This window comes from Ambystoma mexicanum, chromosome 6p, assembly GCF_040938575.1.
Source record: "Ambystoma mexicanum isolate Mex_15411 chromosome 6p, UKY_AmexF1_1, whole genome shotgun sequence".
In the NCBI taxonomy this organism is placed as follows: Eukaryota; Metazoa; Chordata; class Amphibia; order Caudata; family Ambystomatidae; genus Ambystoma; species Ambystoma mexicanum.
Genome location: NC_090935.1, coordinates 1,295,806,507 through 1,295,822,937, shown reverse-complemented (window position 1 = coordinate 1,295,822,937; position 16,431 = coordinate 1,295,806,507). Strand labels below are relative to the sequence as shown.

Genomic DNA, 16,431 nt, shown 5'->3' with positions numbered 1-16,431 from the left:
TCTCTGCAAGTCACGCACAACCGACATTTCCACTTATGCATGCATCATACTCCACCCACACACCCTTTCACTGATGATCTCAGTCTATGGCCACTGGGGATCCAGAATCGTGGTGTAATGCACCCCCACAACTCCCATGCCTCTTCCTAGACAAGCCCATAGCGTTATGAGACTATACCAATGGCAATCTACACACTTATAGGCAAATCATATATCCTACCTTTTCTTTCGATGGCGGCAAACTCTGCAGTAGATTACCAGCACAATGGCCTCCAGAACCAGAAACACTGCTGCAGAAATGACACCTATTTTCCATGATTCTAGACCAAGCACTGGACTTTCCGTATTGGAACCTGTAAATATAAATAGGAAAGACAATGACTGGCTGCCTCAAAGGTTTGGCATGGAGGACACTTGCAATATCTCTGCGTCCATTTTCAGAGTTACATTCTTGCTGGTGCCTATCATTAGTAACTCAAGTGCACAGCAACAGGTAAAGGGTGGTTGTGATGTCATGTCCCGAGAGGATAGATCAGGGTCAACGTGCTCGCCTTTGGAAGCAACAGGCCGCAGAGCAACACAGGTTTCCACGGTTCCGTGCTTAGAAACCTCTGTATATTAAGCACGTTATAAATAACCTATTATAATTATGCTTTTTTGTGCCCATATTATGAATCTTCAAATTATTTTTTAACCTTTATCCGCTTTTTATCTATACGTCCCAACTATAATGGTATGGTATGGTAATGTTTATTTATATAGCGCCTATACACATGCAAGTGTATCAAAGTGCTCATGTGTTTCACTACGCTGATTGTATTCGTTTATTCATTATTTCTAAAAGCAGTCACCAACATTGCTTCTTCGGTAAAGGGAGTGGTTTCGGCTGTGCTTGAAACTGGAAAGTAATTAATTAGGCAACATATTTTAGGCTTGTTTTGGAATACATTTTGCGTATCCATAGGGATCTCTGCTTTCCATATTAAGCATTAGGTTCCTTCTTGTATTTTAAGTAAAATATAGGAAGACATTGAACATCTGTAGGCAAGGACATCTCACCGTAGAGGGTGGGGTTACAAAGCAGGCAAGGTGGTCAAGATAACAGTAAGTGATGGACTGCATGGGTTGCGTTGGCCCGGTGAATGAGCCACCCAACAAGAACAACCCTCACTGGAGTGCTCTCCCAGTCTTCTTGACTCAGCTGCTCTGAAGTTGGCCGGTGGTAGCAGGGTCCCTGTGCATGCCACCTTAGGAAAGTGGTAGACATGAATTGCTGTTTTTGTGCTTCCTTTAGTTCAAGGGGTGCTGACTGCTCCTTCAGTCTTCTGCGGAACCTGACATATCTGCCTTAAGCATGTGGCTGAGGATAGCTCAGGGGCAACGTGCTCGCCTTGAAAGCAAGACGACACGGAGCAACACAGGTTCGATCCCCAGGTCCGTGCTTCGAAACCTCTGGGTATTAAGCGCGTTATGAATAACCAATCATATTATATCAATCCTTGACCGTAACAGCATCAGGCTTGGCTAGCCTACCGCCTAAATAGTTAGTCAATGGGAGGGGCTGTGTGAGAGGGACATACCTGTTACTTTCCATCAGAGGGCTCCACATATTTATTCATGTTCATGTGGGAACTGGCCAGATCTGTTGCTTAGCAGTGTGGTTAACGATCATATATGTTACTGCTTATGTTGGTACTGGCCTTCTCTGTTACTTGGGCTTTCTGGTCATTCACCTCATTTAACATGTGGCAACTGGTCATACCTGTTACTGGGCATGTGAACATTTCTGACATTGCATGTCAAGGGTGGACGTAACTCTTACTGGGCAACGTGGAGGTTGGCTATACATGTTACTGTGGAAAGCGGGACAAGAAATATCTGTTACTTGGCATTTGGCGAGTGATCATATGTGTCATTAGGCATCATATCTCTGACTGTGCATGTATGACCTAATAACACTTGCTAATGGGCATGTGGAGCCTGGCCTTATTTCTTACTGGGAATGTGCAGACTGGCCTGGACTTTTATAAAGAAGGATGAGACTGGCAATACTGTGACTGAGCTAGTGTTGATTGACCATACTTGTTACTGGGCACATGACCATGTCTGCCACCAGAGAGTTGGTCTCTGGCCATACTGTTACGGGGCAACATGGGGACTGGCTATACACAATACTGGGTGTCTTGTGACTGGCAATACCTTTTAGTTGACATTTGAAAATTGGCCATATCTATTACTGGCCATATATAGTTTAGTTTAGTTTAGTTTAGTTTATTGTTTTGTAGGTGGCGTTGGATCTGCAAGTAGGCTGCCCTGTCTAGGATTTTTAGAAGAAAAGGCACTGTTGTGATGGGTCTGTAGTTGGTGGGAATGCTGGGGTCCAATGTAGGTTTCTTGATCAGTGGTAAGTCCCAAGAGTCTTTAAGGTTGTCAGGTGCTATGCTTGAAGTGAATGAGGAGTTTATGAGTGAGGTAATGAATGGGGCTAACTGTTTGGCCGTGTCTTTGATTACTGGGGCTGGGCAGGTGTCGCCTTGGCATTTGGATGGTTTCAGGGTGGATATGATGTCTTCGACCTCTTTGTGGTGATGGTAGGGAATTCGAAAGGGATGCTGTGGTCTGTTTGTTTGATGGGAGGGGAAGGTGTGATGTTGTTAGCAGTCATGAGGCTCGCTTTCTTAACTTCAATTTTAGCTTGGAGCATGGCAATTTTGCCAAGGAGGGCTTCTTGTATATTTGTACACCACAAGGTATCTTTGGTGCATGTGTCAGGCATGGGAGATGGGGATTCAAGTTCTCTTAGGATATTGAAGAGCTCTTTTGTGTTGGATTTGGCCTTACTGATTCTTTCGTTGTACATATTATTTTTAGTTTTGATGATGGCTTGCTTATAGTTGTTGGAGGCTGAGGTATATGACAACTTGTTGTGGATTGAGGGGGAATGTCTCCATACTGATTTGGCATGTCTCTTGATTTTTCGAAGCGTTTTTAATTCAGGGGTGAACCAAGAGTTGAGGTGAGCGCGTGGTTTGGCTTTGCCTAGTTTGAGTGGCGCAATGGTGTTGATGGCTTTGAGAATAGTTGAGTTGTAAAGATCAACTAGATCTGTGGCATTGGCAATGGTTGGTGTGACGTCAATGATAGGTTGTAGTAGTGGGATAAGTTTCTCAGCTGTGATATGTTTACTGTTTCTAGTAAATGCAGGTGGGGCATTAGGTGTGGGTGGTGATGCATGTTTGTTTTTGTTGATAGTAAATGTGATTAGATGGTGGTCAGTCCAGGCACAGGGTGTGTTGAATAGGATGGTGGTGTCACAGTTAAGGTCTGCTAACCAGTCAAGGGTTCTCCCTTTGTTGTGCGTGGGTTGTAGGATGTGATGGGAGAATCCTAGCTCTGAGATGGTGTTGGCGATCAGGTTGGCTTTGTTGTCTTTGGTGTTATAGCCAAGAATGAAGTTGCCTAGTATGAGTAAATGTGAATTGGGTTTGGTATTGTTGGAGAGCAGCAAGGCGATGTCATCGTTGAAGGTGGAGATGGGACCAGGTGGTGTGTAGAGGAGATGGATGGTGGTGGTGTTTGTGTTGGTTGGGGCTAGTTCGATGGTTATCAGTTCAGCAGAAGGGAATGTTTGGTTGACTATGTGTGCCTCCGCCTTTAGTTGTTTGTCTGTCCTGGCGGAATATGGAGTATTCCTTAGGGATGGCTAAAGCAAGGGCTGGTCGTGATGCCGCGTGGAGCCATGTCTCTGTGATAGCTATGAATTCCTCTGTGATAGCTATGAAGTCAAGGTCATTGGATGTGATCATGTCAGCTATGTCGAGTGCATGTGCGGTTAAGGATTGTGGGATGTTTTACCCCACGCATCCAAGCCCTACAACAGTACTGTGCATTGCTGGCAGCAGAAACATCAGAATGGCCACTGGAAAGCATGCTGCTCACTCAAAACCATCCAAAAATGTGCAGTAAAATCCAGAAAAATAGGTTGCCTCCCACTTTTGCCTATATTAGTGAGCACAGGAGGTCACTGCCTAAAACCACCATTGGGCTACACACACAGTAGCCTGAAACCACTTGGAAATAGCAATACTGATTGCCAAAAGCAACCTAGAGCTGTTTGGGAATTCATTTTCTTGATTGTCAAAAATGTGCTAAAATCATGGCTCACAGATCACCAAAAAGATCCAACCTTCTTGTTGGGTGTTTCACATAATTCTACAGCAAGAATCCACATCAACACAATATCAGCAAGAATCCTATGCTATCAAAGTAAAATCCCCTTTTTAAAGATATTGATGTAAAGACAGCTGTCAAAAATGGGTGCAGTACCGTTACTCACCTCTACCAGAAAGCCGGCGTTTTAAAACCACCAGTTTCTTTGTAAAGTGAACAATTGAACTCAAACTATGCCAAAGAAAGACTTGCTAAGAGGTGGATACAATTTAAAGCTATATTCTGAGTCAGAAGACTTGATTTAAAGATATATTGCTTATTTAAGTTATAAGATACATTTTTTCACAAGGAACTCTGTTGAAATTGACTAGAGGCAATCTGATTTAAATATAACTCCAAAAGGCTTGCTTCCATGAGAACCCTTCACACCTGGGGCCTCCCTGCCAACAGGACAGGAGATCGCATGGACATGTTAATCGGAGGGAGGTGATTTTCCCTGCAGCCAGGAGGAAAGAGACAATAGAGTCTTTCAACTGAATGGAATATGCTGATTTGGGTGTGACTGGTCAAACAACTGCTCTGGGAGAGACAGGCCATGTGACATCTGACTCACCCAGCTCTGGGGGGGCGGACCAGACTGAGATGTGAATTCAATTGAGAGCAAATATATGTTTTATAAAATTGCAATTTACAAAGTGTTCCAAGCTAACAAAAATGTACAACTTGGAGACTCTTAAAATGGAAAATGTACTCACAGTTCAAGACTAAGCTGGACGGCGTTTGATGTTCTGAGGTCAAACCCTGTAATTATTAATATTGTAGCTGCAGTGTTTATGCTAGCAACATAAAAACTTACAGTAATATGCTCAGAGAGGGTGTGCATGTCTGTGTGAAATTTGGTTCAGAACCAATCTTGGCAAACCCACCAAAATCGCGAATAAGTTGTCATTTCTGAACTAAAGCTCTTAGGAAAATCAGAGTTGGAACAGAATGCACCTTAAGTAATCTGTGAGGTGTATATGTATTATGAACAACTTGTGTATCTGGGAAACATGTTTGTTATCAAAAATTGATTTTCTATGAGAAAGCAGAAGGGAGGGATTACAGCTAAACCATAAACACAGCATCACTTTGACTCATTTGGACACACTACTCCATTCTCCTGTCAGGCGACAGGAGAATCTCTAACCTATCAAATCCTTAGGGGGTTGGGCATGTAGAGTCAGCCTCCACACCCACTTTGAAAACACATAAAAAGAGACTGTTTAGGACAGGCTAGAGGACACTCACTTTTCCACTTCAACGATTCCCGCGCAGCACCTTGCCAGAAGACTCCAGATCCAGATCATATCCAGACAGAGACTCCAGATCCAGATAATATCCAGACAGAGACTCCAGATAGATCCAGAGACCAGACTATAGAACCAAGCTCTAGAACCTGAAGTAGAGAGGCCTAATCCACAAGCTGAATTCTCTTCAGCAGGCCTCAGAATCTTTTGCAACCTGAAATTCAACAGCTGGGCTGAGCTGTTCTATTCTAGGCAGGAACCCTGGGCTAGAACCAAGGTCCAGACCCAGAAAGCAGAGCTGATCCAGAACCCATCAGACCCAGTCCAAGAGGCCAGACCAGACCGCCGTGCAGTGCTGAACGCAGACTCAGTGCCTGAGACCTGTCCGGTGGCGAGCAAAGTTAAACCCTTGACCAGATCTTTGACGAGGCGCATTCCCTTCCAAAAACTAGGAGTGAGTATCTAGTCTAGAACTGCACATAGTCATCTCTTAGTCTAAAGTAATCTTATCCCATCCATTTCAACCTGTCCAGAACTGCATTTAGAATGTTGTGTCCATCCTGTTGTTGGCAAATCTGTAAAGCCCACCTGTCATTTTGAAATCTGGACTTTATTTCTGAAAATCTACCTTCACAAAAACATCCGTATCTTTTGAACCGTACGTCCTAGAAGCGAAATGTAACTGTCATTTTAAAGCTAAAATACTAAGCTTGCCAACACACCAACATTCCGATTCCTTATAGTTTTTCCGTAATTGCGATTTACGCACGCGGAAAAAGTGCCGCAAATTGCAATTTAGCTCAATTTCACCACATGTTAAAAATAGCTGCTTCTTGCTTTCCACTGCTGAATTTCATTTTCAATCTGATAATCATTCATGAATCATTGCTAGTGTTGACCTGAACCAATCTAAAGTAACTATCACTTATTCTGAATATCCTTTAGTGAATTAAAATCATTTTAGCATATTTTTACATTCCTTGCAATCACATTCAAAAGCAATTTGACCTGTGTTTTAAAATCATACCGGTTTTCTGTAAGCTTGCTGGGGGGAACTGGAATTGAACTGCATTATTGATTGTATTCTTGAAACCTGTATACCCTCCTTTCCATCTCTTCATACTGCATAGTGGGGGGAGTGAGTAGTCACAGGGGAAAAAGTGACTATATTATCTTCTGATTGAATTCATATCAAGTTTATTTCTGTACTGCATTCTTTCCCATCTTGCATTTCCTTGAACCATAAAAGTATTCTCTGCTACCTAATCCTTCCTCTGCCTACTCCTTTCAGATTAAAGAGATTGGGCCTCATTACAACCTTGGCGGAGGACCATGGTGCTATTAGCACCATGGTCCATGCCGCTAAGGTTGCAATTCCGCCATGGTGGATGGTGGAATTACCGCCCCATTCCAAGGTGAGTGGGGCGGTAATTCCCCATTCACCAATGGCCCCTTCCCCATTCCCATTTTTGCCCCATAGGGCATAATGGGAATGGGGAAAGGCGATAATTACGGCACCGTAAATTACGGTGCCGTAATTATCGCCAAGGTCCCTTTGCGGCATGGCTTTTAACGCCTGCAAAAAGCAGGCGTTAAAGCCATCCCGCAAAGGGAACCTTGTAATCAGGCGTTAAGGGTCGGCACCGTTTACGGCGCCGTAAACCCCTTAACGCCTGAGTCGGAATGAGGCCCATTGTGCTGTTGTAATATTACCCATTGTTGATCCCTGTTATATTCATAAGTGTGCTATTCAAATATTATTTTATTCATAAATGTGTGACATATATATATTGTTTAATTCTTCAAATAAACCTTTTAATTTGCAAAACAAACCTACTTCTTGGCTCAGTGAGGTCGGGGAGATCCATAGAGAGGGGTGTTATATAAGGGTTCATCATCCAGATTTAAGAACTTTGGCATAAAAACATATAAATAAGGGCTTCCATTGGGCATCCCAGACTAGGCATTGACTTAGTTGGAGTGCTGCATTGAAGTCACTTACAGGATCTTGCATTAATGAGAGCACCTTTGCTGGTTTGGGTGATGGGCTGTGGTTTGCTTGTGTGTGGTGGTGGGGTGGGGTTATGCTTGTTGTCTGGAGATAATGCGGTGTGTGTGGAGGGAGTGGCGGGGTTAGGTTCCCGCTGTGCATTGTTAGAGTGTGAATTTGGTCCGTCCTAGAGTCTAGTCTACAGTTTCTGTTCATGGTTGTGCTAGATAGGGTGGTGGGCAGACTGATCGCATGTGGCTTGGGTGGTGTGAGTAGTTGTCGGGATGGGTGTTCATGGGCCAGGTTATGCTGATTTGAAGGCAGGGTTGTAGAAACCAGGTTGGGGCTATGTTGTCGGGGAGTATGGGGTTTGGCAATGTAATACTTGTAATGATCCAGTGACCTAGGTTAGGAAGGATGTTTGCTGGTAAAAATCGAGTTGGGGCTATGTTGTCGGAGAGTAAGAGGTTGGGCATGGTGATGAGAATGGTGATGTGATGACTTCCACTGTGTAGGTTGCGGGTATAAAGCGTGCTGGGGGTTGTGTGGTCGAGGGGTATAGCACAGAAAGCGGTAAAAAAAACACAAGGCAAGAAATGTCATTCTCTTGTCAGGCTGCTTTATGATGCGAGCGATGGTGGTAGGCAGGCCGCAGAGTAAGAGTAGTAGTTTAGTCTCTATCGGTCGAAATGGTGAGTAGCAGGATAGGTGTAGTGTCTATAGAGTGGGTATATAGCAAGCTAGGTGTGGTGGTGGTGGATACGGTGCATTGTACACTAATACAAAATACTAACATCTGTCTGAGACGTCTGTCTAATAGACAGATTTAGTCTGTCTGACTAATAAAAAATGCAAACGTCTGTCTGAGATGGCTCAGAAATATGGTCAAAGAGTGAAATACGATGGCGTTCTAAAGCGATGTCCAGCTGACTCGCTAATTGTGAAGTGTTTCAAAATCGAAAGATCAAATAAGTAGGCAGCTATAGATGCAGCACAATGTAAATATTAGTCCTTTGCATTGTTAGGCATGGCGAATGAATGCAGCAGTAGGTTATGATCGTTATAGGGGGAGCACAGTGATAGGTTTTAGTGCAGTAGTGGGGTGGGCGTGTTCGGGCAGCGCATTGATTTTAACTGAGCGATGTAAGTGTTGCAAGGAACAATAGTGTGTTAGCGCTGAACGGAATGCACTAGGACTGTCAAGGCGTTGAGGCAGTCTCAGGTAGTAATCGGGAGCGTGGGATCGAGATGGGAGCAATATCTGGCAAGCAATAGTTACAGTAAGTAACGGTGAACTGGCAATAGCATGAAAGAATAGAAGTTTGTGTTTTGGAGTTGGTTACTAAAGTCAAAAGTTATTTGGGCTGACAGCCGATAGCGGGATGTATCTGGAAGGACAGATAATCAGCAACTTGCTGAAACTTGGCGAGTACATTTCAGCATTGCGTGCGAGAAACAGTGTCTTACTTGCATGATGTAGATGGCCACAGGTCAGCATTGATGACTATGCTGTGGTGATAACGGCAGCAATGATGGCGATGAGCAGCGTAACTGGGCCCGGGGCATCAGCGGCACGGACAGGCACAGACAGTGCAGTGCCTTTGTGAGATTGTGCCGGCTTCCGCCTACCGGCCACCACGATTGGCTGTAGTAGGGGGAGCTGGCCAATCAGGGCACGAACAGAAGGCCAAGTTGCACCTAGCATAGGTATGAGAAAACGGTGGCCATTTTGGAATGGCGATTTCGAAGTCGGCTTCGGTGAAATCAGATGAAATATAAGGATTTGCTTCTTGTAGGAAGCTGATCAGGCTATTGCCGGCTTTTTGAAGTGAAGCATCGTAAATATCAGCGCAGAATTCGCATTTCTCACCGTACTCCTGCATAGGAGTGGAGTTGGTGATCACAGCCAGGTACAGGCTGCCCCTCAGAGAGGATAGGGCTCCAGCCCTTCCTTCCTTCGTCGCTGGAGTCGGATGAAGGCAGGCACAGACAGTGCAGTGCCTTAGTGGATGGTGCCTTTGTGAGATTGTGCCGGCTTCCGCCTACTGGCCACCACGATTGGCTGTAGTAGGGGGAGTGGCCAATCAGGACACAAACAGAAGGCCAAGTTGCACCTAGCATAGGTGTGAGAAAACGGCGGCCATTTTGGATTGGCAATTTCGAAGTCGGCTTCGGTGAAATCAAATGAAATATAAGGATTTGCTTCTTGTAGGAAGCTGATCAGGCGATTGCAGGCTTTTTAAAGTGAAGCCTCGTAAATATCAGAGCAGAATTCGCATTTCTCACCGTACTCCTGCATAGGAGTGGAGTTGGTGATCACAGCCAGGTACAGGCTGTCCCTCAGAGAGGATAGGGCTCCAGCCCTTCCTTCCTTCGTCGCTGGAGTCGGATACATGAACTAGTTATGCTTGTTATATATATGTGGGGACTGACCATACATCTTGTTATGCATGTTGAGACAGGCAATGATGTTACTGGGCATGTGAAGACTAGCATTGTCTGTGACTGTCCATGTTAAAACTGATATTAGATATTACTAGGCATGTAGGGAAAATACAGGAATATTTAAACTATGACAGACATTAAAAGTGAAAAACACTTGGAGCCATAGTTATAAATGGTTAAATGTGCGCCACTGGGTCTGCTCAATAACTTTTAGATATCAGTTTTTAAAACACATTTATTTATAATTTAGCCATAAATATGGCTTTTTACACATACAATTAAAAAATCCACAATACAGTATCAGATATCAGGTTCTCTTTGTGGTAGCATATTTTAAAGCTGCCCTATTGATTATTTGAAAAAATATTATTTCTCTGCTTGGACTCTTTTGATCAATGGTCCAGGCTTTAGTCATGTCTAAAATTGACAGGGACAATGCTCTGGTGATTGGAGATATCCCAAGACTGCCCTTCATTCATTAAAGTGTGCCTTTCATTCCATGGCTGGCATGTTGTGCCAGGCAATTTGAACACAGGACAGGACCTTGGTCTCACTTCATTGGCTGCCCCTCAAATCCAGAACTGTATTGAAGATGTGCTGCTTGGTCCACAAGATGGTGCATAGAATTGCAGCGGGTAGGTCATCAAGTCTAACTTAATTGACTCTCATGTTGTAAATTCAGAAAGCTCAGAAAACTCAGACACACAAATAGTCTCGAGCGGATAGGTCAGGGGCAACGTGCTCGTAAAATGAGGCGGAACAACGAAGGTTCGATCCTCGTGTCCGCGCTTGGAAATGTCTGGGTATTAAGCGCGTTATAAACAATCCATTACACTGCAATGAACGTTCCTTCTCAATTGTGGGCACCTCTGTATTGTAATTATCTTCTTTTAGCTTGAAGGTTAACTCTAGAACTGCTCGGTGGGCAATGGAGCAGTGGCAAGCCCTTATTGTCGTTGCTACATTCTAGTGCTTGACTCCCTTTCAGCTCACCCGGAAAAGTGAAAACCCTGCGAGTACTGGAGTTATATTATTCTAGCTGCCTTACATGACTGGCTGAGCACAGAACGGAGTGGAATTCAAAAAGTGTGACCTGCAAATAACCTTTTAAGCAGTTAAGCCGTAACATCAGCCTCCACCCGTTCCTCCCCGTGTTGTGGCTGGCTTTTGGTGCCTGACCCCTTCTCATCTCACCATGCCGTTCTTGAATAACAAAACTGCATTTCACGTTGCTTTATAGGAAGGGATTATTAAGTTGCACATTTCACATACAGATGCGGAAAGAAGGAACGTTTAAAACAAAACGGATGCTTTAGGTCCCTTTTGTTGCTTGAGACTTATAGCATTTTGCTTTCATTTTAGGTGGGGCTTTTTGGACTTTGAAAACATTGTTGCACGCTGTGCATTAAATATTATACGGGCGAACTTTGGTAGGGCGATTTTAGGCAGCGCTCAAAAGAATATCCTTGTATTTGTTATTTTTGCAAACACCGCTTAAAAACAATCTGCCTATGACTGACGAGCCGTTTGGGATTTGTTGTTCCAGATGCGACCAGCTGGCCGCTATTCTAGCTTGTTGCAGACCATATTGCGAGCTAGACTTGTGAAGCACTCTGCATTTGTGTTTGTGTCTCTTGCTCAAACTGCATTGCCACTGGAAGGGCATTCCATAATTAACACAGCATTTAGCTAGCAACACTTCCTGTGCTGGGGCTTGCCAGAACATACTTCCATGAAAACAGTGAAAGTGCATGTCACAGCCTGCAATGAGATTTTTGCTGAAACGTTAGAATGGAGAAAAGTGTCTTTTTTTCTTAGGGCCATATGACATGTATGGGGCCAATTCCCCAAACTCCTTTTGAAGTAAGTGCAAAGATGCTATAGCGCACCTCTTGACTTGTGCCAACATACACTTGGGGTTTCTGAATGGGGATAGTTAGGTTGCATAGGATGCAAGTAATAGTGCCTTGAAACTAATTCAAAGCACGACAAAGAAAGGTTAGGCTGGTTACGAGGGATGGCAGAGCCCAAAGGGAGGATTGGAGAGAGTGTTTGGAGTGGAATAGAACTCGTGCCAATTGATGAAGCTCGCTATTTATTTATTTATTTATTTGTGTGTTATTTAGATGTATAGAGCGCCAAAGCGCCTAGCAACAAAATCACAGAGCAGTACAATTTAAATGGTGAAATTATCAGAAAACCCCCCAAATTACAGAGAAAGTAAATGGCCCTTAAGGCCAGAATGAAAGAGAGAATAGGAGGAAAGAGAGCGCAGGGATAAAGGGGCTAAGAGAGAGGAGGAACTAAAGCGGGATTGAGCACAAGGTGGATGGGAACTGATAGAAGGAATTGAGACTGGCAACACAGAGCTCGTGCGGGGGAATATGACAGCAAGGAAAAGAGGTGAGGGAGGGCAAGATTATGGAGAGACTTAAAGACAAGATAGAGGGAGTTGAACTTGAGGCGAGAATGAGAAGGTAGCCAATGACGGGAAGAACGTGTTTGAGAGAGCGAGTCACGAGGGGAAAGGGAAAAGAGAAGATGAATAGAGGAGTTATAAAGAGATTTAAGAGGGCTTAGGCGAGAGATAGGAAGTCAGAAGAGAAGACAGGAGCAATAGAAAAGACAACAAAAGCTAAGGGACAAAGTTAAGAGCATAGAGGCATGAAAGGTGAGAAAAGGCTGGGCCTTACACATGTTAAACACATGAAACCTGCAGGAGCGAGAGACAGAGATGAGATATGGGAGGAGAAGGAAAGAGAAGAATCACAGTAGACACATAGATTGCAGGCTGAAAGAGAGATGGGAAGCAAGGAGGGAGGAAAAGAAATGGTGGCAGGAGACTGTGGAGGAGGGACTGTTGAGGCAGGAAAGAAAAGAACCTCCGTTTTAGAGGAGTTAAGAATGAGGTAGCGGTCTGACATCCAAGATTGGATGGCCAGAAGGCAAGAACTCAGAGAAGCATGGATAGAGGGGGAGAATGCAGAAAAGGATAGAAAAAGCTGAGTGTCATTGCCATAAAGATGGTGAGACAAACCAAAGGAAGAAATAGAAATAATAGAGGCAGGAGGAAAGGTATAGAGGGAGAAAGGAGGAGTCCCAAGACAGAGCAGATTTTTTGAGGATACAGAGAATGGTGGCATGCTTAAATGAGGAAGGGATGAGGTTATCAGTGAGGCATTAAACAATGCAGCAGGATAAGGCAATAGAAAATGGTAGATTTGAGTGATGAGAAAGGAAAGTAAAAGGCCAGACGGTTCAGAGGTAGAATGGGCTCTAGAGAGAGGAAACGCAGCGTCAGCATCAGCGATAGTATGGAATGAGGACATAGAAGCAGAGGGAGAAGAAGGAGCAGAGACTGAAGTACAAGATGGAGGAGTGATAGCAGAAGGCAGGAGGGTGATCTTGGAGGAACGGTAGGAGGCCAGGTTAGTGGTTGAAAGAGACAAGACAAGTGTACGGTCAGAGGGGGGGCAGGAAAATAATATGAGTTAAAGTCTGAAGGAGACGGGGAGGATGGGACGAATAGGAATTAAGAAGGTCAGAATAATACGATTGTTTAGCAGAAAGGAACAGTGTTGAACGAGGAATGAAGGGCAGAAAGAATAGAGGAGTCTAAATAGGACTTATGCCATCGACGCTCAGCACGGCAGAGAGTACGCCACAAAGAGTCAGACTGGGGTGCAAGCCATGGATGAGGAGGTTTGCGAGTAGGGGAAAAGGTGGAAGCATGGTAGTGATGTTTTATGAGAGAAGAAAAATTAGCTAAGAATTCTTAAGTTCCGCCCTCTCTGTGAGATAGTGGCCAATCATTGCCATTCCCCTATCCCTCACCGACCGCTTCCAGACCCACCTTCATCCTCGTTGCTCAGAAACATTTGACATCATGCGGCACGTCACAAAGCACCAAATGAACACACGAAAAAACATACATTAATAGCATTTGATTGGGAACTAAAACATTTCTGTTACAAGCTGTTCCCTTGAAATGTTTCAATTTTCTCCCCACAATGCACTTTTGGGCATCTTTTTGATATTCGTTTTACCTTTTGCAACGAATGTGATGTCACACATTCTGTTTGCATGAACATTTTGCAGCGATGTGTACATTTCCTATTGTTAGTGGAGAGATGTTGAGCGATATGTATATTTGGTAATTTTAGTGGATAGTGTAGAGTGCTGCCAAAGTCACTTTGGTCTTGGCTCTAGTAAGTACTTCGAAAACGAATAATGCAATACTAAAGCTGGCAAAGAACTGTCACCGCTTTGTGTGCTGTGCATGCACGCGACATGACACGTCCTGTCTTCAGGAGGCAATACATACGCTGTTGCAAGTGAGATGGAGTAGCTCCCTGATCTCCATTCCGTTTCATTGTGTACATCAACATGTCAGAAGAGAAGTTTAAAGTCTGAATAGGTTAATTTATGGTTTGAGAATGTGAAGTAAACTTTGGTCAGCAAATTGTAAATCCATAGTGTGTCCTAGGCTGTTGAGTGTACATAATGCGAGCCATAAACATTTCTGAATGATTTAAAATAATTTAGTATCCATGTAATTTATTTCACGCTGTTGTCAGTTATATTTCATCTACTATGAATCTTTTACAATTTTTGGTCTTGGGGGTGACGAAAAAACGACTACTTTGCAGCAGGAGTACAGGGATGGGTAGTGGCTAAAACATCTACTCGGCACACACTACTACTAAACTCTCCAGCCTGGCAAAGAGAGCCCCGTGGAGGGGCAGGAAGGAGAAAAGGAGCAAGAAATATGTGATTGTCTTTTGGAGAATACCTGTTATTTCTGCTTCGCTGGCGTCAGTGAACATGTTATTTTCTATCCCATCAAGGTGCGTGTCGTGGGACTGGCTATGACCCAGCAAGAGAGTTGCCCCAAAGTCAGCGTGCACTTGTGCCGGGGTCTCTGTTCCCTCCTTGAGGTTCAAAAGTTCATCTTCTCCAGTAAATATGTCATTCAAGTCATTGCTCTCTTTGTTTGCGCCTTCAGCCGCCATGTTGCTCTCCGAAGGCAGGTGCGAGGTTTCAGACTGATGCGACCGAGGTGAGAAATGGGAATCTGCTTGGTCCTGGAGGAGACCTGAAAGCAAGTGGCACAGAGGTGTAAATTGCAACTTCAATCTCGCACGCTTATACAAGAATCTATAGGTTCTACATCAAAACTCATGAACGCGCCCTTCCCTGCTCTCTGCCCCTTCTGCTCTCCCACCTCAGCAGACAATGTTTACACTCAGTTATTTAAAGGGGCGAGGCGGGGTTTTTCCAGAAAGCTTCATTTTCAAACGCTTAACACTGTGAGAAAAGCTTCAAAGTGTGAGGCAACGTGATAGATACCCCTGTGCCTCCCAAATCACAGGGAATATGCATGCAATACAAGCGATGTGCGGCGATGCTGAAAGATGTGTGTGTGCGTATACTGCACTGCATCGATGATAGTTCAGCAAGATTGTGTGCATACTGTGTGTTTCCGTTTGGATGTACAGCTGTTCCAGTAAAGTAGCCGGACTCGTACCAATTTTGTAATAACCGAAATTAACATTAATTGTTAGTGCATTACTGGGTACACATTGCTTTATATTTATTTAAATAAGTTTTCTTTTTGTACCGAGTGGTCATTATTATTTGCCAGTTTAAACATTGTTCTGTCGAATACTGACCATGTGGGGACTCCTGAATTGGAAATTATCTAATTCGCAGGGCTCAAGTCGAGGGTACCCGCGGGGAACGGAGTCCACCCACTTTATTCAGAGGGTGGACTCGGTGCCCCCAACTAACAGAGAAACATTGGATGTCTTCTTCGAATTTTTGAATTGAAGCCGACCTCAGAGATCAAACCACAGTCGTCAGGTTTGTGGACCGGACACTTCACCACTGCACTATATAAACTGATGAAAAATAACAAACAACTAAAGTTGAAATGCCCCATTTCGGTACTGCAAGACCGAGGGAAAACATCCATATTGGTTTTTGGAGTTTAAAACATGCACACCTTTTAATGTTTTTCAAAAACACTATTAGAAGAAAATATCTTGTCTTGGTTTTGTGTGTGTGTGTTGATTTTATGAAAGGCAAATGCCATTCGTCCTGTTCAATTTGGGTGGATATGCTGACATGCTAATTTCTGGCGACGTCACACCACGCTGCGTTTGTTGATGAGTCCCCCCACTTTATTTTTTTAGGACTTGACCCCTGCATACGCATTTAGTTTTCTATATACTATGAGGAGGTAATTTTTCTAGTGACTGATGAAACCTATGCCTGGACTTTACGGTGCATGCCGTCTATCCAAGCTACTGGCCTATTCTGCAACTCAAACTGATATATACCTCAGTAAACACTGTAGCTACAGGGTTGGGAATAAAAGGGACCGTGGTGAAAAATGATTTGCCAAATGTATTCATTGTATTTGTTTAGATGAACATTCACCCCTGAGAAGGCCCCCTGGAGCTGAGGTTATACAGCAGAAGGTGGTTGGGGAATATTAAGAGGAAGAAGGCAGGGTTTTCAGTTTCTCGTGCAAGT

The 16,431-nt window shown here is 44.0% G+C and overlaps 1 protein-coding gene across 2 annotated transcripts in view; it reads right to left on the bottom strand.

The window, feature by feature from the left end:
* Positions 1-16,431, bottom strand: part of LOC138511037 (uncharacterized) — a 183,040-nt gene that overhangs the window by 57,166 nt on the left and 109,443 nt on the right. For both annotated transcript variants that reach the window (XM_069626557.1, XM_069626556.1), the window contains exons 3-4: positions 14,687-14,989; positions 221-353 (exon numbers count right to left, since the gene is read on the bottom strand). In XM_069626557.1, coding sequence (XP_069482658.1) covers positions 221-353; positions 14,687-14,989 — 436 coding nt within the window. The remainder of the gene's footprint in view (positions 1-220; positions 354-14,686; positions 14,990-16,431) is intronic.